At 40.3% G+C, this 22,302-nt stretch overlaps 1 protein-coding gene across 11 annotated transcripts in view; it reads left to right on the top strand.

The window, feature by feature from the left end:
* The window catches only part of nckap5l (NCK-associated protein 5-like), an 890,431-nt gene that overhangs the window by 601,118 nt on the left and 267,011 nt on the right, over positions 1-22,302 (top strand). For all 11 annotated transcript variants that reach the window (XM_063052487.1, XM_063052484.1, XM_063052488.1 and 8 more), the window contains 3 exons: positions 3,049-3,117; positions 11,337-11,375; positions 12,987-13,106. In XM_063052487.1, coding sequence (XP_062908557.1) covers positions 3,049-3,117; positions 11,337-11,375; positions 12,987-13,106 — 228 coding nt within the window. The remainder of the gene's footprint in view (positions 1-3,048; positions 3,118-11,336; positions 11,376-12,986; positions 13,107-22,302) is intronic.

Here is a 22,302-nt window from a genome sequence, read left to right as displayed (position 1 = left end):
GAAGGGAAGCCCCTTTCTTTAAAAAAGGAGGACATCTCCCTCGTCCTGGAATGAAAAGCCTCATCCTGAGAGCAGATGTGGCGGAGACGGAGGAATTGCGAGAAGGGGATGGCATTTTTGCAAGAGACAGGGTGAGAAGAGGAATAGTCCAGATAGCTGTGAGAGTCAGTAGGCTTATAGTAGACATCAGTGGATAAGCTGTCTCCAGGGACAGAGACAGAAGGATCTAGAAAGGGGAGGGTGGTGTCGGAAATGGACCAGGTAAACTTGAGGGCAGGGTGAAAGTTGGAGGCAAAGTTAATAAAGTTAACGAGCTCAGCATGCGTGCAGGAAGCAGCGCCAATGCAGTCGTTGATGTAGCGAAGGAAAAGTGGGGGACAGATACCAGAATAGGCACGGAACATAGATTGTTCCACAAAGCCAACAAAAAGGCAGGAATAGCTAGGACCCATACGGGTGCCCATAGCTACACCTTTAGTTTGGAGGAAGTGGGATGGATCTTGGCTCCATCCCTCCCCCTCCTGTCTTCTCCTATCATTTTGGATCTCCCCCTCCCCCTCCCACTTTCAAATCTCTTACTAACTCTTCCTTCAGTTAGTCCTGACGAAGGGTCTCAGCCTGAAATGTCGACTGTACCTCTTCCTAGAGATGCTGCCTGGCCTGCTGCGATCACCAGCAATTTTGATGTGTGTTGCTGGAGGTTTAAGCTTTTGTTCTCTAACTTGGCTGCTTGGAATGAGGTTTCACCATACATTAAACAAGTTTTCATCATACTCAAAGTAAAAGTCCTACTGAGAGCTATAAAGAGGCACACCACAGAATCATGTGAGGGAACAACAAAAACTATTCATTCAATTTATATTGTGCCTTTAATGAAGAAAAACATCCCAACATTCTTCATAGGAGCATTATCAAATGAGAAATGATGCTGAGTTACATAAGTCAGTGTTAAGGTGGGTAACCAGAAACGTGATCAAAGAGACAGCTTTTAAAGTGTTCCTTTCTAGTGAAAAGAGAGGAAATAAATTAGGCAAGAGGATTTCCAAAACACAAAATCACCACCAACAGAAGCTGCAGCTCCTACAGTTAGGACAGTGGAATTCTGGAAAGGACAGCAGGAAAGCATTGAGGAGTACGGGTATGTCATGTTATAGTGTCAGAGTGGGGATACCTCCACCCACTAACCAACATTTAAAGTGAGCCAGTGAAGGCCAGCAATCATGGGGGGTGGGGGGTTAATGCAACTCAGTGTCTCAGTTCTTGGACAGCAAAATATTTAATAGCCTTTTACTTCCAGATAGACCATGATTGCTCACGTTATATGACACAGCACGTGATGATGATGATGATGATACTTAAGGAGATTACAATGCTGTGTAAAAGTCATAGGCACATACATATAGCTGTGGTGCATAAGACTTTTACTCAGTACTGTAGAACAATGGTGACATGACCAAAACATTGTGACATAGTCAAATGTAGAAATAACAAACTTTATTAGAATGGTTTCGGCAACAGATGAGATTAGGCAGTAGCAGTGTTGGAGGTAGTAATGGATGGAAATGTTACGGTACTTTTCAGATATTGCCATTTTGATTCAAATACTTGAAATATTTATCAATTCTGACAGTTAAGTGTCTCTATATTTACTCACAATTCTAAAGCTCTTTATTTCTGCCTTTTCTTTTGTTCAGGGTTACAACATGTAAGTTCCTAATTTCATTTGAAGTTTTATTCATTGGAATATTGAAGACACTGCAATTTGAATTCTGCTTTTCTTTTTTGATAATAACTGATACAAGTATTTTCAGTTTGAATGCAAGCTTCTGCTTTATCTTGAACAGCAGAGTTTTTTGAAAGATCTGAGCCACATGTTGGAATTCAATATGGAAATTTCTTGCAGCTGATCTTCAATGGAGAATTTTGGAGGACTTAACATACTGTTTGATAATGAGTGTTTGGTCTATGATTTGATCTATTTTCACCTGACCTGTTCAATCAAGATGCATTTAACACAAGTATTCTAAATTTCACAAGAAGTAAGTTTTAACTCAATCCTTTGTAATTCCATTGACTAAAGCTGAGGATTTTTGTATTAGGTGCATGGATGATTTTCAAAGTAATTTCGTGTTAATCTGTCACTTTTGACAATTTTGACTACTATTCGTCTTTCATTGCAAAGTGAAGGTTTTTGTCATTAACATCCTCTTTATGCTGCAGCTCTGTGATAAACCAAATTTGAGTATATGTTGTTACTGTACAAACTTTCTGAAAGAGATTAAAGATTTATTCATGATTATAAATAGTGATTTAATGGAGGTGTGAGAGTACAGGATTGTCCAGTGTGTTAGCTACAAGCTATGTAAAGCCAGTTGAGAATTTAAATCTGGGTAATTCCATTGTATCACTAGGTTGATGAATAGTTCTTAATAAATCATGTCATTGTATATATGGTCTCACTACTTATATTCAAATCATCTCCATGCATATTTTAATCTTTTCTGCATTTGTTGGTAAAATAGCAAGCCATAATGTTTGATAATTAAGCATGTTTCTCTTTATTGTTCATTGAGGCTCATCCACATTGGTGAATAACATGGGCATAAATAGCAGGAGCACCACTTCATATATGCAGAAGGGACATAAATTGTTTCCTGCACTGGCAATCAAAATGACTGTTGCCAATAAACAATAATGAGCCATTCTGACATCAGGTGCCAGTACAAAACATATTCAGCTACATTCAGGTGATCAGATGTGAGTCTTGACTGTATCATGAGAGGCAAGATTCTTAGATTGAGTCACAATTGTCATGTTCATTCTTCAACTGCTGGACAAAAGCCTAGAGGGAAATAACTGTAAAATTTTGCATCGTATGGTGGCAAATGTTTGTTAGCTGAACATGCACATAATGTGGTTCCCTGTATTGAGTTTGGGATATTTTGCATTTATAGTACGTGCAGTTTAACTATGCCAATGTGTTTTCAGATTAGTACTTTCAGAAAAATATCTCACCTTGTAAAGATACTCTTTTTGTTTTCATTTCAGGCAGAAAACTCAGCATTGGCACTAGAAAATGAACATCAACGAGAACAATATGAACGCTGTCTTGATGAGGTGGGAATTACAGAGTATTCTGAGATTATTTCAATTCTATCATCTTTTTACTTTTGGCGATTTGCAGTCTAAAAGTCAAAATATTTTTAATTAGTGACTCTGTGTGTGTGTGTGTGTGTATTGTGAGCAAATTGAGATTTAGTCACCAACATGGAAATGAATGAATTAAACTGAAATGATTTCCCCATTTTCTTTAACGACATACTTAATTCCTATATCAGAAGGGCAATGCCATGATTTATAAATGTAATATTCCTGTTCACTGGAGTGCATCTCTTGCTTGACTGATTGCATTCGGATAAATTAATGCCAACCTGTGCTTGTAGGTATTTTCCTTTGGTAAACCTGAATCAAGTGAAGACCAACTAAATCTGGATAATCTGATTCAGATTCATATTTATTTGTCACATGTACATTGAAACACACAGCAAAATGCGTTGTCTGTGCTAACAACCAACACACACGTTCTGACACCAACCTAGTGTACCCGCAATGCACAGAACACAACAAAACAGACATACCAAGCAATGAAACAACAGTAGCAAAACAGAGCCCTTCCCTCCTTCCTACCCACCCAGACGCACAGAGACCGTCCTCCAGCTCCACAACATGACTCCAGTCTCCAGGATTCGGCATCCCGCTTCAGCTCCCAGATTACCAAATTGGGCTTCGAGCTTTGGTATCGACCCCTGGACTAGCCGATGACAGGACCCTGATCTCCACACTCAAACTCTGGGCTTGCTGACTAACTAATCCTCCTGCTTGCACAGACACACAACCCCATGACCCATCGACCTGGGACAGCCCGTCATCCATGGACATCCGTCCAGATCATTGCCCTTCGAGGATGGAGTGAAGGCTCACACTCCGAAAGTTGCACCTTGCAGCTGCTGAAAGAGCACTCACTGAAACAGATTTTAAATGAGTAGTACAGTAGCAAGTGTTACATTCCCTTGAACAGAAAATCCTACAAAATGTAGTGGATGCGGCCCAGTCCAACATGGGTAAAGCCCTTCCCACCATTGAGCAGGAAAGCAGCATCTACCATCAAGGACCCCACCACCCACGCTCTCTTCTCGCTGCTGCCATCAAGAAGAAGGTACAGGAGCCTCAGGACTCTCAGCACCGGGTTCAGGAGCAGTCATTACCCCTCAATCAACAGGCTCTTGAACCAAAGGGGATAACTTCATTTGCTCCATCACTGGACTGTTTCCACGACCAATGGACTCCGTTTCAAGGACTCTTCATCTCATGCTTTCAATATTTGTTGCTTATTTATTACTACTACTTTCATTTTGTATTTGCAGACTTTGTTGTCTTTTGAGAACTGCTTGAACTAGTTGGTGCAGACTTTCACTGCTTCTGTTATGGTTATTACCCCATAGTGTTATTGAGTATGCCCACAAGAAAGTTCATCTCTGTGTTGTATATGGTGACATATACGTACTTTGAAAATAAATTTACTTTGAACTTTACTCCAGCTGCTGCCTTTAGTGAAATGAATGTCTTCAATCATGAATTAACTTATCTAATTTGTTGTGATTGTACAATTTACTGTATAAGCATCCTCTGTATCATTAGATTTCTCTTGCAAAACCGTTCTTGGTTCACTGTAGTTTCTGGTGTATTTAAAGATACCATTAGTACATTCGGCCCTCCCCACTAATCTTTCTCCCGGCGCTAGTCCCTGCAAGCAGACTAAGTGCTACACCCACCCACCCATTCAACCCCCTCCCACGCCTCCAATCAGGACCCCACGCAGCCCTCCATCTGAGGCAACTCTTCATCGGTGAATCCACTGGAGTTACCTGTTGTGTCTGGTGCTCCCAATGCGACCTCGTCTGCATTGGGGAATTCGTAAATTGGGGAACCGTTTCGTTGAGCACCTCTGCTCCACCTGCCAAAAGTGGAGCTTCTCATGGCCAAACATTTTAATTCCCATTCCCGTTTCAGCATGTTGTTTCATCGCCTCCTCTGAGGCTATCCTCAGGGTGGAGGAGCAACACCTTAAGTTCCATCTTGGTGGCCTCCAACCTGATGGTATGAATATTGATTTCTCCTTCTGTTTATTTTCTCCTCCCCATCTCCTGTTCATCTATTCCCCACTTTGTCCTCTTCCTTCTCCTCACCTGCCCCTGGGTCCACTCCCCCTTCCCTTTCTCCTATGGTCCACTCTCCTCTCCTGTCAGATTTTGTACTCCCCAGCTCTTGACCTTTCTCACCCACCTGGCTTTACCTCTCACCTTCCAGCCATCCTCCTTCCCCTCCTCCCATTCCTCTTTTTTTTATTCTGGCATTCTTTCCCTTGCATTTCAGACCTGAAGAAGGGTCTCAGCCTAAAACATTGATTGTTTATTCATTTCCATAGATGCTGCCTGACCGGCTGAGTTCCTCTAGCATTTTGTGTGTGTTGCTCTGAATCCCCAGGATCAGCAGAATCGCTCGTGTTTACCATTACCAGCTTGTTGCTTTTACTGTTCTATGGTATTAAATGATAGAATGATATTACTAATTTTGCTTATTGTGGGACCTGTTATAGCTTTGTTTTTCATCTAATAGCAATAAGATCTGATCAAATCTGATTTCAGAATCAGAATCAGGTTTATTATCACCAGCATGTGATATGAAATTTGTTAACTTTAGCAGCAGCGGTTCAATGCAATACACGATCTAACAGAGAGAGAGAAAAAATATAATAAAATGATAATAAACAAGTAAATCAATTACTTATATTGAATAGATTAAAACAAAGGTGCAAAAACAGAAATACAGTATATTTTTTAAAAAGTGAGGTGGTGTCCATTTAGGAATCGGATGGCAGAGGGGAAGAAGCTGTTCCTGAATTGCTGAGTGTGTGGCTTCAGGCTTCTGTATCTCCTACTTGATGGTAACAGTGAGAAAAGGGCATGCCCTAGGTGCCAGAGGTCCCTAATAATGGACGCTGCCTTTCTGAGACACCGCTCCCTAAAGATGTCCTGGGTATTTTGTAGGCTAGTACCCAAGATGGAGCTGACTAGATTTACAACCTTCTGCAGCTTCTTTCAGTCCTGTGCAGTAGTCCCTCCATACCAGACAGTGATGCAACCTGTCAGAATACTCTCCACAGTACAACTATAGAAGTTCTTGAGTATTTGTTGACATGTCAAATCTCTTCAAACTCCTAATAAAGTATAGCTGCTGTCCTGCCCCCTTTATAACTACATCAATATGTTGGGACCAGGTTAGATCCTCAAAGACAGTGACAACTTGCTGGCAGCAAATTAAACTACTACCTATTCTATTAGTCACACTTTTTCTCAGATACAATCACTGTGTTCAATAGCCCATAACTTGTGTTTTGGAGTTGAGCTTTTGATCTGTCAGTACGGTGTGAATTGAAGTCTTGAAGGTGCAGAATAGTTGTGTTGTGGTGTGTACGGGCACAATCAGGGCGTGTGGCCTGAGCCCAAGTGTGAGGAATAAGCACACTTATTGACTGATACAAGCACTGAGCCAGATTGAGAAGGTCAGGTTGTTGAGACTAGAAGCGAGGGGTGAGCTGGTGTTCAGCTCTCTGCTCGATGATGTTTACTTATCGCTGCGCTGAACTGAGGCTGTGACCTTACAGGCTCCTGGACCGACTGCAGTGGTGACTAGCTTTGTGGCTGTGGACTTACTTTTGTGAACTTTAATTTTCAATGTTTTTAGCTTACTTTTTATCATTTGTATGATTTGTTCTTTTTTTCCATATTGGGGGCTTGACGGTCTTCTTTTAATGAGTTTCTTCTATTGAGTTTCTTTGTTTTGTGGCTGCCTGTAAGGAGACAAATCTCAGGGTTGTATAAAGTATATGTATTTTGATAATAAATGTACTTTGAACTTGAACTTTGAATAGGTCTCCGTCTCAGTCACCTGTGTAAATATATTCCTATATGGGACATCAGTTTTTTCAAAACTCGTTAGATTCTGGACTAGTTCCTGAGGATTGGAGGGTGGCTAATGTAACCCCACTTTTTAAAAAAGGAGGGAGAGAGAAACCGGGGAATTATAGACCGGTTAGCCTAACGTCGGTGGTGGGGAAACTGCTGGAGTCAGTTATCAAGGATGTGATAACAGCACATTTGGAAAGCGGTGAAATGATCGGACAAAGTCAGCATGGATTTGTGAAAGGAAAATCATGTCTGACGAATCTCATAGAATTTTTTGAGGATGTAACTAGTAGAGTGGATAGGGGAGAACCAGTGGATGTGGTATATTTGGATTTTCAAAAGGCTTTTGACAAGGTCCCACACAGGAGATTAGTGTGCAAACTTAAAGCACACGGTATTGGGGGTAAGGTATTGGTGTGGGTGGAGAATTGGTTAGCAGACAGGAAGCAAAGAGTGGGAATAAACGGGACCTTTTCAGAATGGCAGGCGGTGACTAGTAGGGTACCGCAAGGCTCAGTGCTGGGACCCCAGTTGTTTACAATATATATTAATGACTTGGATGAGGGAATTAAATGCAGCATCTCCAAGTTTGCGGATGGCACGAAACTGGGTGGCAGTGTTAGCAGTGAGGAGGATGCTAAGAGGATGCAGGGTGACTTGGATAGGTTGGGTGAGTGGGCAAATTCATGGCAGATGCAATTTAATGTGGATAAATGTGAAGTTATCCACTTTGGTGGCAAAAATAGGAAAACAGATTATTATCTGAATGGTGGCCGATTAGGAAAAGGGGAGGTGCAACGAGACCTGGGTGTCATTATACACCAGTCATTGAAAGTGGGCATGCAGGTACAGCAGGCGGTGAAAAAGGCGAATGGTATGCTGGCATTTATAGCGAGAGGATTCGAGTACAGGAGCAGGGAGGTACTACTGCAGTTGTACAAGGCCTTGGTGAGACCACACCTGGAGTATTGTGTGCAGTTTTGGTCCCCTAATCTGAGGAAAGACATCTTTGCCATAGAGGGAGTACAAAGAAGGTTCACCAGATTGATTCCTGGGATGGCAGGACTTTCATATGAAGAAAGACTGGATGAACTGGGCTTGTACTCGTTGGAATTTAGAAGATTGAGGGGGGATCTGATTGAAACGTATAAGATCCTAAAGGGATTGGACAGGCTAGATGCAGGAAGATTGTTCCCGATGTTGGGGAAGTCCAGAACGAGGGGTCACAGTTTGAGGATAGAGGGGAAGCCTTTTAGGACCGAGATTAGGAAAAACTTCTTCACACAGAGAGTGGTGAATCTGTGGAATTCTCTGCCACAGGAAACTGTTGAGGCCAGTTCATTGGCTATATTTAAGAGGGAGTTAGATATGGCCCTTGTGGCTATGGGGGTCAGGGGGTATGGGGGGAAGGCTGGTGCAGGGTTCTGAGTTGGATGATCAGCCATGATCATAATAAATGGCGGTGCAGGCTCGAAGGGCCGAATGGCCTACTCCTGCACCTATTTTGTATGTTTCTATCCTTGTGGCTGCCTGTGAGGAGACAAATCACACGTAGTATACGTACTTTAATAATGAAGGTACTTTGATCTTTGAGGAAGATGAAAATGGGGCCGTCGCAGCACAATATAGGGATATATTTACATTTTCAGCTGTTCATGCATCAATATGACCTTGATACTGATGCATGGCCCCTGTGGACAGCTCGAATCCTGGCTGGTGTCATTAACTGGAACATTGTGGTGATCAGAACATCAGGCGGGTCAGCGGATGTGGCTGTTGGAGGGAGAGTGAATGCACTCTCTCTCTCGGTGGTGGGGGGAAGAGTCTGCTGGTTTTCAGGTTGGGTAAGTGTGAATAAGCGCCACTCTAGATAGTAACATTGAAACAGCGATCTGTTGGTCTCCCTCTCACCGTGGAAGGGGTGACACCTCGCTGTCCCTTGTGAAAGTGAGGGAGAGAGAGGGGTCATGGAATGTAGTTGTTTTGTTGGACTGCAGATCTGAGGTTCTCTAGGAATTTCCTCTTGCTTGCTCGGTGGGTGGTGGGTGGTGGGTGCTGATGCATCCCCCCGGGCTTGGCCAGGAGCTGGACTTGGTTGTCAGAGGCTGATGGAGGCGCACACCATTAGGAGCATTTGCTAGGTAGTGTGTGCTTGTCTCCACTACCACCCCGGCTGTAACAAGCTGAAGAAACCATACTGTATACATTCTTGGAAATCAAATGGAACAATTGATATAAATCTACAATCTGAATTTGTTTCAATACCTGATGGGAAACTACCTGTACGGTCCTGACGAAGGGACTCGGCCTGAAACGTCGACTGCGCCTCTTCCTATAGATGCTGCTTGGCCTGCTGCGTTCACCAGCAACTTTGATGTGTTTCTGCATTTCTGTTCAGTTTTTCTCTTCATAATTAATATGTAAATTTATTAGTGTAATCATAAATAACTCTGTTTATTTGACCAGAGTGCAGATTTTTCTCAATTGGATCTCTGATCCTTCATGGTTGGATGGTGGTTAAAATAATTGGAAACCTGGTTTGGTCTGTTATATATTACCAAACTAGTCTTGGAGATGATCACTATAAGCAATGGATATTAGTGCAAAGCCTGCAGCAACTGGCTAATAATGTAGCTAATGAACATTATAATGGCTATCAGCACACAAATCTAATACTGCTTTTTTATAAGATAATATTATTAACTAGAAGCAGAAAGGTATTCAAATTATTTCTATTTTAAACATGAGAAAATCTGCAGATGTGGGAAATCCAAAGCGCCCCCCCCCCCACACACATACACACACACACACACACACACACACACACACACACACACTTTGGAGGAACTCAACCGGTCAGACACTGTCTATGGAAATGAGTAAACAGTCAACGTTTCAGGCAGAAACTCTTCTTTAGCACTGGAGAGGAAGAGGGGAGGTGCCAGAATAAAAAGATGGGCGAGGGGAAGGAGGACTAGCTAGAAGGTGATAAGTGAAGTCAGGTAGGAGAAAGCGAAAGGGCTGGAGAGGAAGGAAAACCTGATAGGAGAGGAGAGAGAACCATTGGAGAAAGGGAAGGAGGAGAGGGCCCGGGGGGAGGTGACAGTCAGCTGAGAAGAGGTCAGAGTGAGGAATAGAAGAAGAGAGGTGGAAGAGGTTATTTTTACTGGAAGGATAAGTTGATATTTATATATTCTTATATACAAACTAATGAAGTATGCAGAGCAATGTTTGCTAGCCTATTTAAAATAATTAGTCATTGCACGTTCTATTCCATTGTGTATGTTTCCATGATCTTAGCCTTTTGGAGAAGATATTCTTAATTAACAGAATATACCTGAAGACAGCAAATAAAAACATCAAATTCAGAATCATAATTCTGTGGGTTAGTTTCAACCAAGAATTATGTAGCTTAGTTTTAGATTTATTTTTTAGGTCAATTATGCTTTGAATTTGTAGATGGTCTTTCTGTTCAAACAATGTCTTGATCAATGTAATCTATCTATAATAATATTTAATACTGATATGGATTATATTATGCAGATTGACTCGAGCTCCCCTTCCATAGTAAGAAACTGTTCTGTTTAAAACCTTTCAATGAAGAAGTAAAAGAACAGTATGCAGGAGGCGTACTGGAGATCAATAACCCATTGTGGGGGTTAGATATAAAGGGCATCCAGTTACAGATTACTGTTCAGAGTAGAACAGAAACCGAGCACTCTAGTTTGTGTTTATTTACCATGCCTTGATACTGATCTCAAAAATATGTAAGAACTTTATTTGCTTTCCACTGCCAACTGGTAAATCCCTTAACTGGAAACAAGGCAAAAAGTTCATATCAAAATAAAGAATTATTAATAAGCTTATTGTGCATGGAATTAGTAGAACTAAAAGAGACAGACAGGAGGTTTGTGAACATTCATATTAATGGGCCAGTCTGATCAGTGGATATGTACAAGTACTGCACTCTATTCTCTACCCTCTTCATCTGACTTCAGCAGCAGATTTTTCAGTTCACTTCCCTTGTGTGCCAATACAGCTTTCCTTTGAAAAAGCAACATTGGGAGGGAGTTCTAACTTTTAATTACTCTGAATAACTAAGTTAATCTTGTATTCCCTAGTTCAACTTCATCCCAGGAAGAGAGAGCAAAGCCTGCTTTGATGGCAAGGATTTATCCAAAAGCAAACTGCTGTTTCAAGTATATTAAAAGACTTTGTATGCCATTAAATAAATTTTCAATGGAGTTAACGTTGGGGTTGCGACACTGTAATAACATTATTGCTAAAAACTTTTTTGTGTGTTCTTCGTAGGTGGCTAATCAAGTTGTGCAGGCGTTGCTTACTCAGAAGGTGAGCTTCTTCACTTATTCCTCATGTATGTAATTGTAATATACTCAGTATACAGAATATTAAATGGTGGATCCACAAACTTAACAAGGAGTAGCTTGTAATTTTTATCAGTCATGTATGTTGAGATATAAAGTTAAACTGAGGTTTGAGAACATCACAAAAGCTGTAATCAATATTTCTCTTACATTGCATGATCGTGACTATCCCAACAACACCCTCCAGCAAAAGCATACACTGTAATACTGTATCCTGAATTGAACAAGATTCTTTCAAATAATAGGTTGTCTGAATTACATAGAAACATAGAAAATAGGTGCAGAAGTAGGCCATTCGGCCCTTCGAGCCTGCTCCGCCATTTATTATGATCATGGCTGATCATCCAACTCAGAACCCTGCACCAGCCTTCCCTCCATACCCCCTGATCCCCATAGCCACAAGGGCCATATCTAACTCCCTCTTAAATATAGCCAATGAACTGGCCTCAACTGTTTCCTGTGGCAGAGAATTCCACAGATTCACCACTCTTGCCTGCACTTTAAATACACTGGGGTCTGGATTGGCAACACCACATTTCAGTGCTGGTTTGTGTGGTTATTTATATGAGTCAGAATTGTTCAGAGAGGAATTGACAACAAGTGATGTAGAGAACAAGCTGTACCACACTCAGTATCCAACACTGATTTAAAATCGCTATCTAACACTGATTTGAAATCACTATCCAACACTGATTTAATATCACTATTCAACACTGATTTGATATCACTATCCAACACTGATTTGCCATCACTATCCAACACTAATTTGCCATCACTATCCAACACTAATTTGCCATCACTATCCAACACTGATGTACCATCACTATCCAACATTGATTTGACATCACTATCCAACACTGATTTCACATCACTATCCAATACAGATTTAACATCAGGTGAAACTAAATAAGAAGGAAAGGAAAATGAAATTAAAATGTACAGATCAATTTATTTTCTATAAAAATTAAGGACATTTGTGATACAGAATGTTTTTGCAAGTTTGAAATAATTAGTCATTACAAACTTTTTTCTGGACTATATACTTCTATGATTTTGGTCTTTTTGTGAAGGTCATCTTAATTAAATGAACACAAAGGTAGCAATTATTCTGTCAAATATAAACATGTTGATGCTTTAATTCTCTAGATTAATTTAAATCAAGAGCCAATTTTAGAATTGTCTATTTCTGCTGTTATCCTCTGTCAAAACAATAGACTTTATTAATATTTAATCTTCATAATGATGGCTAGTATTAATATTGATTACATCATGCAGATTGATACAACCTCTTTGCAAAAGTAAGACTGTCCTTGATGAAGCCTGTTAATGAAATAAAACAGTAGTTGGGAAAACTACATTGCAGAGAAAAAGTCTCAGACTGTGGGTCAGAAGTGAAAGGGTTCAAGTTACAGATTATTATTCAAATATGTATTGTAGCAAAAACATGAAACACTTAATAATACTGATCTTCAGTTCTCATTCTTCAGTATTGATCAGCTGAAAAGTGTAAATGATTAATCACAAGTTCTGATAGTATTTCTGTCATTCTTAATCACAATACATTTTGCACTCACAGGATTTAAGAGATGAGTGCCTGAAACTGCGCACTAGGGTCTTCGATCTCGAACAGCAGAACCGCACATTGAACGTTTTATTTCAGCAGAGAGTTCGCCTGGCGTCTGACTCCCTTCTACAGGTTTGTGTATTTATGTTGGTGCCTTTGTCTGTCAATATTCTGCTTACGGGAAAGATGTTCATAAGGTTGAAAGAATACAGAGAAAATTTATAAGGACGTTGCCGGGCCTGGAGGACTTGAAGTATGAGGAAAGATTGAATAGGTTAGGACTTTATTCCTTGGAATCTGGAAAATTTAGGGGAGTTTTGATAGAGGTATACAAAATTATGAAGGTTATTGATGGAGTAAATGCTAGCAGGCTTTTTCTGCTGAGGTAGGTTGTGGACTACAACTAGGGGTCATGGGTTAAGGCTGAAAGATGAAATGTTTAAGGGGAGCATGAGGGGAAACCTTTTCACTCGTGAGAGTGTGGGGAAAGAGCTGACAGCACAAGTGGTACATACAAGCGTGATTTCAATGTTTAAGAGAGGTCTGGATAGTTACATAGATAGCAGGTGTAGCTATGCCTTGATGCAGGCTGATGGGAGTCGGCAGTTCAAATGGTTTGGCATGGACTAGATGGGCTGAAGGGCCTGTTTCTGTGACTAATTATTAGTTATCTTTCAAAAGGCTGTATCGAACTGCATTGAATTAGTTGGCAATTTATGATGATGAAATGTTTCACAATAATTCATAGTACAATCCAATCCAAAGACTTTTTTTATCCTTTCATTGACAGTCTTTGTACATAATGTTATTAAATTGGATGCAATAAATTTATGCAAAGAATCAAGTGATCAGCCAAAGGATCAAATAGAAATAAAATTAAATATCCTGATTAAACTTTTCAGATTATATTGTGATTTTCAAATAGTTTGTCAGTGGAGGAAATAACTTCAGGAGAAAAAGGAAATTTATGTTATAAATATAACCCTAGTGTGTTATTCTAGAAGCAACTGTATGAGAATGAATAAGTTTGGTAATATTTACTTGCCTCAATACCAACTTCTTTAATTGCATTTTGTGATTTGAATATATTAAAAAAAACTAGAATGTGTGACCAAACTTACAATTCTGTAGTCATGATAAGACATACTCTTGTTTAATTTTCTATTATAAATAGCATACCTCAGTTGAAAACTTCAGATTAAGATATCTTTCGGGCAACTGTGGAGACTGAAATGTGCGTTGATGACTATGAATATGACTACAGGTGACACAGCAGTCCAGATGAAGGGTCCCAAACCAAAATATCAACTGTCCATTTCCCTCCGTAAATACCAGCTAAACAGCTGAGTTCATTTAGATTGTTCTGTTTGGCATGTCTATAACTACCTGTACATACTTTTGCAAATTCAGCTTAAATGATTTACTGATAATCTGTTTATACCACATAAACTTTCCACTGTTGATCTCTCATTGAGGACTGGTGTGTGTTACCCTGGCCTTCCGTTCCTGGTGATGCTGACATTGATTTCGAGGTGGTTGTTGCATCACACTCAAACAGTAAATCCATATCACTCCTGCATGTCACTTCATTGCTGTCTGAGATTTACCAACAAGAGTGGTGTCAGCAGCAAACTTGTAGATGGCATTCGAGCTGTGCCTAGCCATACAATCATGAGTGTAGAACTGGGCTAAGAATACATCCCTGAGGTGCACCTAGGTTGGTTGTTAGCACGGATTGGATTAGATTACATTTGATTAGTTTTATATGTCACATGTACACTGAAATGTCAAAACGTACAGTAAATGTGTTGGTTTACATTATTGACCAACACAGCCTGCAAGTGTTGCCATGTTTCCAATGCCAGCACAGTACGCCCATACTTACTAACACTTACCATACACCTAAAATGAAAGCCAGAGCAATGTTTTCACTAATGCACATTCACTGTCAACTCCCAACATGGCCCCATCACCCACACTGTTCTGGGTTTGAACAGAAAACGGCTGTTTTTATACAGAATTGGCTTATCATTATGGATGTCGATAATTCGGTAAATTGCATATGTTTAAGTTCCTTACTTGCAAGATCAATCACCAGTCACAATAGAGGTGTTAAAAACCAATTAAAACTTCAAGCTGACAGCCGATGACATCTTGAAGTTAGTAAAGCAGTCGTCCCTGAGTTGGTTGGTTCTGTTATTCCTATCTTATCTGTCTCTGGCACCCCCTATTTTGAAAAGGGATGCTATGTTGTAGAAAAGTCTCACTGCAGAGGCCTCACCCATCTGACTTGAGGACGCACTGCCACAGTCACCCCTGTAGTGGGTAAGGTTGGCTCTGGCAGTCTCACTTTAAAGATGTTCCATGACTACTATTGCCCCAAGCTGTCCTTGCCTGGATGTTGTCTTTAACCCTTGCCTTACTGCAACTTCCACTCTCAGACAGGAGTTAATTCTAGCCCTGACTGACCTCTCAAAGAACTTTGTCACAGTAGATATGAGTGCTACTGGGCAATAGTGGTTGAGACAGCTCACTCTGCTCTGCTTGGGCACTGATATACTTGATGCCCTTTTTAAAGCAGGAGGTCCTCTTACTGCAGCAGTCAGAGGTTGAAGATGTCTTGAACTCTCCAGCCAGTTGGTCTGCACAGATTTTCAATCGCACCCCATCAGGTGGACGTGGCATGGTACTGACAATCTTTTTCTTATCATCTTCTAGTTTATGAGGAGGAGGCAAGAGAATGGGATTGAGAAGGATAATAAATCAGCCATGATGGAATGGCTGAGCAGGCCGACCCAGTTCTGCTCTTATGCCTTATGGCCTTCTAGGCATTTGTCCTGGATAGAAGAGTTTAGACAGCAGAGGAGTAGAAAGATGTGGAATATGGCAACATTATGGAGCTGGGCTAAGGTAGATTCAGCAGAGATTCTGTGTCAGAAACTGAACTCAGTGTCAAATACTATACAAATATTATGAACATCAATTCCAGTAGACTGAAGAGCTGGTTTCATGAATAAGATAAACTTGGAGAAGGTGAATACAAATCAGAGAATGGCTTACATTCAGGGATACCCTAGGTACACTTAAAGACAAGAAGCAGGATGCTGAGATCTGAAAAAGCCGTGTGTTTAAACAATCACAGACAATAATCACTTTTGACTCTTAACTGGGAATTCTCATAATATGTAGCCTGAATGCTTCATTTGTTCAGCTATTTCTCCAATCTTCTTGTTTTTTTTTAAATTGCCAGAGTATATTCATTAATAATCTGATGTGTGTGCTTTTGGCTTGACATTTTTGGTACTTTGATCTGAATGTAGCCTTGATTTGAAGGATTTAAACATAAAGTTATGGGAAAGATGTGTTAGTTCTTTGAGGATTTCTTTCAAATCTTAATAAAATATTAAACTCTATTATCTTCCCTTAAAGCAATAGAAGCGATATGTCACATGCCACATTTTTTTTGGTTTCTCAAACCATATATTTCGAAATGTAATCAAAGACGAAAATTACTTCACATAGATTATCATCTTTTAGTTGTCAATAAACTATGAACATTCTTCAGCAAATAATATGAAATCAAAACAGACTGCATTTTATACTTTTTTCTCAGTTGGTAGATTCTGGAGAAACTCGTAGAAGAAAATAATAACATTTTGCAACAATGATTCTTACATTCTTTGAGTTTTGGTAAAAGTAAAATCTAATCAAAACAGATTATTTACACTGACATTTCTCAATTGAGGCAAGAGAGAATACAAAATTAAAGGGGTACTTAGTCATAGTCATACTTTATCGATCCTGGGGGAAATTGGTTTTCGTTACAGTTGCTCCATGAATAATAAATAGTAATTGAACCATAAATAGTAATATGTAAATTATGCCAGTAAATTATGAAATAAGTCCAGGACCAGCCTATTGGCTCAGGGTGTCTGACCCTCCAAGGGAGGAGTTGTAAAGTTTGATGGCCACAGGCAGGAATGACTTCCTATGATGCTCAGTGCTGCATCTCGGTGGAATGAGTCTACAATTGAATTCTGTTTACATTGAGAGATGCCTGTAATTAAAATGACTGTTCAGAGAATTAACATGCTGTAAATTGTACAAACACTTGGTAGTTTTGGATCTTATAGCATCAAGAAAGCTCACCTCTGTCCCAGGATACTGACGGACTTTTACCGCTGTACCATTGAGAGCATACTCACCAACTGCATCTCAGTGTTGTATGGCAATTGTCCCGTATCAGACCGCAAAGCACTCCAGCATTGGGTGAAAACTGCCCAGCGGATTATCAACACCCAATTGCCCACCATTGAGAACATCTACCATAAGCGCTGCCTGGGCAGGGTGAAAAGCATTATCAGGGATGCATCTCACCCTAACCATGGACTTTTTACTCTCCTCCCATCCGGTAGATGCTACAGGAGCCTCCACTCCCACACCAGCAGGCACAAGAAGAGCTTCTTCCTTGAGGCTGTTACCCTGCTAAACCTTACATCACAGCGCTAAGCAGTATTGCACCCATATTGGACTGTCTCAGTACTTTTATATTGGTATGCTGTAGCACTTTTTATTTGCAGTTATTTTGTAAATTACACTGTTCTTTGCATTTCTGGTTAGATGCTAACTGCATTTCACTGGCTTTGTATCTGTACTCGGCACAATGACAATAAAGTTGAAACTAATCTAATCTAATCATTGACCCTGACTTATAACTAATATCACACATACCTCAATGACTCTTCCTCATTGATTAGATGAGAGAGAAATTAAATGCAGAGGTTTTATGCCCCTTGTCTTTTAGAATTATTGCACTGCCAAAATACGAGGGGTGATTGATAAGTTCGTGGCCTAAGGTAGAAGGAGATGAGTTATTAACGTAAAACTTTCTGCATTATCACTCAAAGAGTTGAACTGCACGTGCATGTAACAAGAGAGTCTTGGACCTCCAGGTGGTCCACAGCAGGGGTGATTGATAAGTTTGTGGCCTAGGGTAGAAGGAGATGAGTTATACAGTTTTCGTTACATGCACGTGCAGTTCAACTCTTTGAGTGAAAATGCAGAAAGTTTGAAGTTTCTCCTCATCTCCTTCTACTTTAGGCCAAAAACTTATCAATCACCCCTGCTGTGGACCACTTCTGGAGGTCCAAGATGCTGACTTCGACAAAGAAGGGATCCGTATGCTCCACGACCGCTGGACTAAGTGTGTAAATGTAGGAAAAATAAATGTGCTAGGTTTTCTAAAATTGACTCCTTCTACCTTAGGCCATGAACTTATCAATCACCCCGTGTAGCTATAAATGTAGTTGAAGTGAACAGTTCAAGTTTATTAGCATTCAACTGTAAACATGTATACTGCCAAACAAGAGAATGTTCCTCCAGCCCAAAGTGCATATCTCACGCAAATAGCATATAAAATAATATTACCACCAATAAATGATCAAATAATAATGTGTATATATGATGCAAGTTAAAAAGTAAACAGATAGCACTTCATACGTGATGAGACCTGGCGGGTGGCAGGAAGATCAGTCGTCTCATGGCCAGCTCATGTCCTAATGCTGTGGTACCACCTGCCTGCTGGGGGTTGAAGAGATGGTGGGATGGGTGGGAGGGATCATTGACTAAGCTAAGATCCCTGTGTAAACAGTGATCCGGGTAAGTATTTCTAATGGGTAGAAGAGAAGGCTGAACCTTGAGGAAATCCTTATTTAGTCTTTTTGAAGGTAGAATAGTTATTTTTCATATTAACTGTGAGATTTTAGGAAATTACACCAAATATATATGTTAATATTACAAATATATATAATTTATAAACAATGAACCTTCTTATTCACAGTGAATGAAATTGATACTCATCTAAATTGTTTTGTGAATGTTGTACTTTATACTCCACATCAAAGCACTTTATTTATTGGTCTAGATTTGAACCTGATTAAAGGTGAGTCACATCCTGTTTTGCATCACACAAGCGCCTGAAGTTGAAACGTACTGGAATTTAGTGTCACACTAACAGGGAAGATTTTTGCATTCACCATTGTTCTAGGATAAATTGGACTGCATCTCCCATTGTGTGCAAAGGAGCAATGGGAAATCAGGTGCTACTATCTGAGCTGCCTGACTACTCTGGAATTAATAAGAATATAGGCCCTTCGGCCCAACTGGTCCATGCTGACCACAGCATCCTCCCTGCTACTCCCAGTTGCTCACATTTGGCCCATACCCCTCCAAGCTATAATCCTCCATGTACTTATCCAAATGTCCATTAAATGTTGCAATTATACACTCCTCAATCACTTCCTCTGACCAATCATCCTATATACTCACTACCTTCTATGTAAAAGTTAACTCTTCCATCTCTTATCACTCCCCTTTTATCCTATGCTCTGCTCTCTAGGTTTGGACTTTCCAGCCCTAGAGAAAAGACTATGTTTCTCCACCTTCTCCATACCTGTCATGAGCTTATGAGCTTCTATGATGGGCTCACTCTTCATTCTCCTGTGCTCCAGGGAACAAAGATCCAGTGAACCATAGAACCATAGAAACTACAGCACAGAAACAGGCCCTTTGGCCCTTTTTGGCTGTGCCGAACCATTTTCTGCCTAGTCCCACTGACCTGCACACGGACCATATCCCTCCATACACCTCCCATCCATGTATCTGTCCAACTTATTCTTAAATGTTAAAAAAGAACCCGCATTTACCACCTTGTCTGGCAGCTCATTCCATACTCCCATCACTCTCTGTGTGAAGAAGCCCCCCCAATGTTCCCTTTAAACTTTTCCCCCCTCACCCTTTTCCCCCCTCACCCTTAACCCATGTCCTCTGGTTTTTTTCTCTCCTTGCCTCAGTGGAAAAAGCCTGCTTGCATTCACTCTATCTATACCCATCATAATTTTATATACCTCTATCAAATCTCCCCTCATTCTTCTACGCTCCAGGGAATAAAGTCCTAACCTATTCAACCTTTCTCTGTAACTGAGTTTCTCAAGTCCCGGCAACATCCTTGTAAACCTTCTCTGCACTCTTTCAACCTTATTTATATCCTTCCTGTAATTTGGTGACCAAAACTGAACACAATACTCCAGATTCGGCCTACCAATGCCTTATACAACCTCATCATAACAGTGTGGCCAACCTTGCTCTATAACTCAGGCTCGCTAATCCAGGCAACATCCTGTAAATCTCTTCTGCACTGTCTCCAGCTTGACAATATTTCCTCTATATCATGACACTCAGTCCTCCTAGTGAGGCCTCACCATTGACTATGTACTGCAACTGCCATATAATGTCGCTAATCCTAAACTCGATGCTCTGACTGATGCAGACCAGCATGCTAAATTCCTTCTTCACTATCCTGTCTACCTGCACAGCCACTTTCAGTGAACTATGCACCTGTGTGTCCAGGTCCCTCTGTTCCACAATGCTTGGCAGCGTCCGCATCTGTGTCAACATCTGGCTTTCTTTCTCTTTCTTGTGCCTTCGTGTTTGATATTGACTGAGTCATTACATTTTCTAGGGATTCCATCTGAGCTCTGGACATTGCAACCTTTTGGTCCTCTGTTATTGGTCACATAGCCTCATTTAAAACTCTGCAGAAAGTCCGTGGACACATGTAAATGCAATAAACCCTTGCCATGGATATTAAAATGAGACACTTGTACTATTCCTCATCCTGATTTGCATCTTTTAAACACATTTAATGTATGGGCTTTTGTTGTGCAATTAACAAACTAATTAGTGAAGTTCTGGTTGAATGTAGGTTGATTATTTTGATAAATTAATACTGCGCTAGTTGACTTCATCCATCTTTCAAACAAAGACAGTGGAAATAATTTATAGTTATGGAACTTAAGTGAGTTTATTGTAATTTGTATTTTATTTATAGAAATAATGGGTGTAAAAGGTTAAATAATTGTTTTTAGTTGTATTCTTTCATTTGGTAATCTTAAGCACTGCAGAATAGAAATAAAAAGCTTATTTAGAAATTACGTTCAAGATATTCACTTTCAACACCAAGATAATAACTAAACAAAAATGCCTTACATACAGAACAATAAACAAATTCAAACATTATACTCCAAGGTGCTTTCAATTTTCCAGAACTTGACAATAATAATTTTTTATTATACCTGGGGGTTTGCATTTTACATGGAGGGTAAAGTCAGAAGGTATGTTGTTCTTGTACAACTCTACTGATATATATTGCAGGATAGACACCTCATTCACTTCCTTTGCAGTGAAGAAGTATAATGGGAAAAAATTTTAATAAGTTGAATATTTATTGACTTATTTGTATGAGAGAAATTCACTTGTGGCAGCCTCATATTGTGGAGTACAAACTGTGACTATGAATAGATATTCTAGCTATTAGTTCCCCTCTCATCCTATTATCATAATCATTATCAGCCATTGACTGGAACTACCTACTGATACAATCAACATGTTTACTGAACTAAATGCTGTTGGTGTTTCTAGATCGTCTGTTGTACTTGGTGAAGGAGAACATAGAAAATTGGAAGTATGAACTGGTTATTGGGCCTTTCATGGCTGCCCTCCTTTTAAAGTGATAGTGAGTGGACAGACAGGAAATGTAGTGGCTGCAGAAATGCCCCTACGATGGTGTGTTGCCTTCTTGTACCAGGATCAAGAACGTCTGGGAGCAGATTCAGAAAATTCTCAAGGAGGAAGGCGAGCAGCTAGATGCTGTTGTACATGTTGGAATGAACAATTTCTCCGACAAACATGAGAAAATTTGCAGAGCTGGAAATGCAAAGCAACAGACACAAAATGCTGGAGGGATTCAGCAGGTCAGGCAGCATCTATGAAAGAGAATTAGCACTCAATGTTTTGGGCCGAGACCCTTCATCAGGAGGGCTAATTTTATGTGTGTTGCTTCAGAGGGACCAATATCCTTGCAGGGAAATTTGCAGGTGTTACATGGGAGAGTTTAAGTGAGATTGGGTGGGGGTGCAGTTTTGGGAGTCTCAGCATAAGCAAGTCACAGAATAAAGCAGTAGCATAGCCGGTGAGAGCAGTTTTAGAAATCAGCTTAGCCAGGGACTCAGTAAAAGCATGGAGAGAAATACTCCTTAAACTTCATTTATGTCAGTGCATGCAGTATGACAGGTAAGGTGGAAGACCTCAGAGTATGGATTGGCTCTGAGGTTGAGCTGTTACAGCCATAACAGAAACATGGCTGAGATAAGACCATAAGATATAGGAGCAGATTCAGTCTGCTTTGAGAGATAATATTCTTGCAGGATTGTTTAGTGAAGGCAAATGGGTAGAAATCAGAAACAAGAAGGGGGGTTACTCTAGAAAGGCT

The sequence above is a fragment of the Mobula hypostoma genome, chromosome 6 (genome assembly GCF_963921235.1).
Source record: "Mobula hypostoma chromosome 6, sMobHyp1.1, whole genome shotgun sequence".
NCBI classification, from domain to species: Eukaryota; Metazoa; Chordata; class Chondrichthyes; order Myliobatiformes; family Myliobatidae; genus Mobula; species Mobula hypostoma.
The sequence above is the reverse complement of the archived record's forward strand: the minus strand, read 5'-3'. Positions and strand labels throughout refer to the sequence as shown.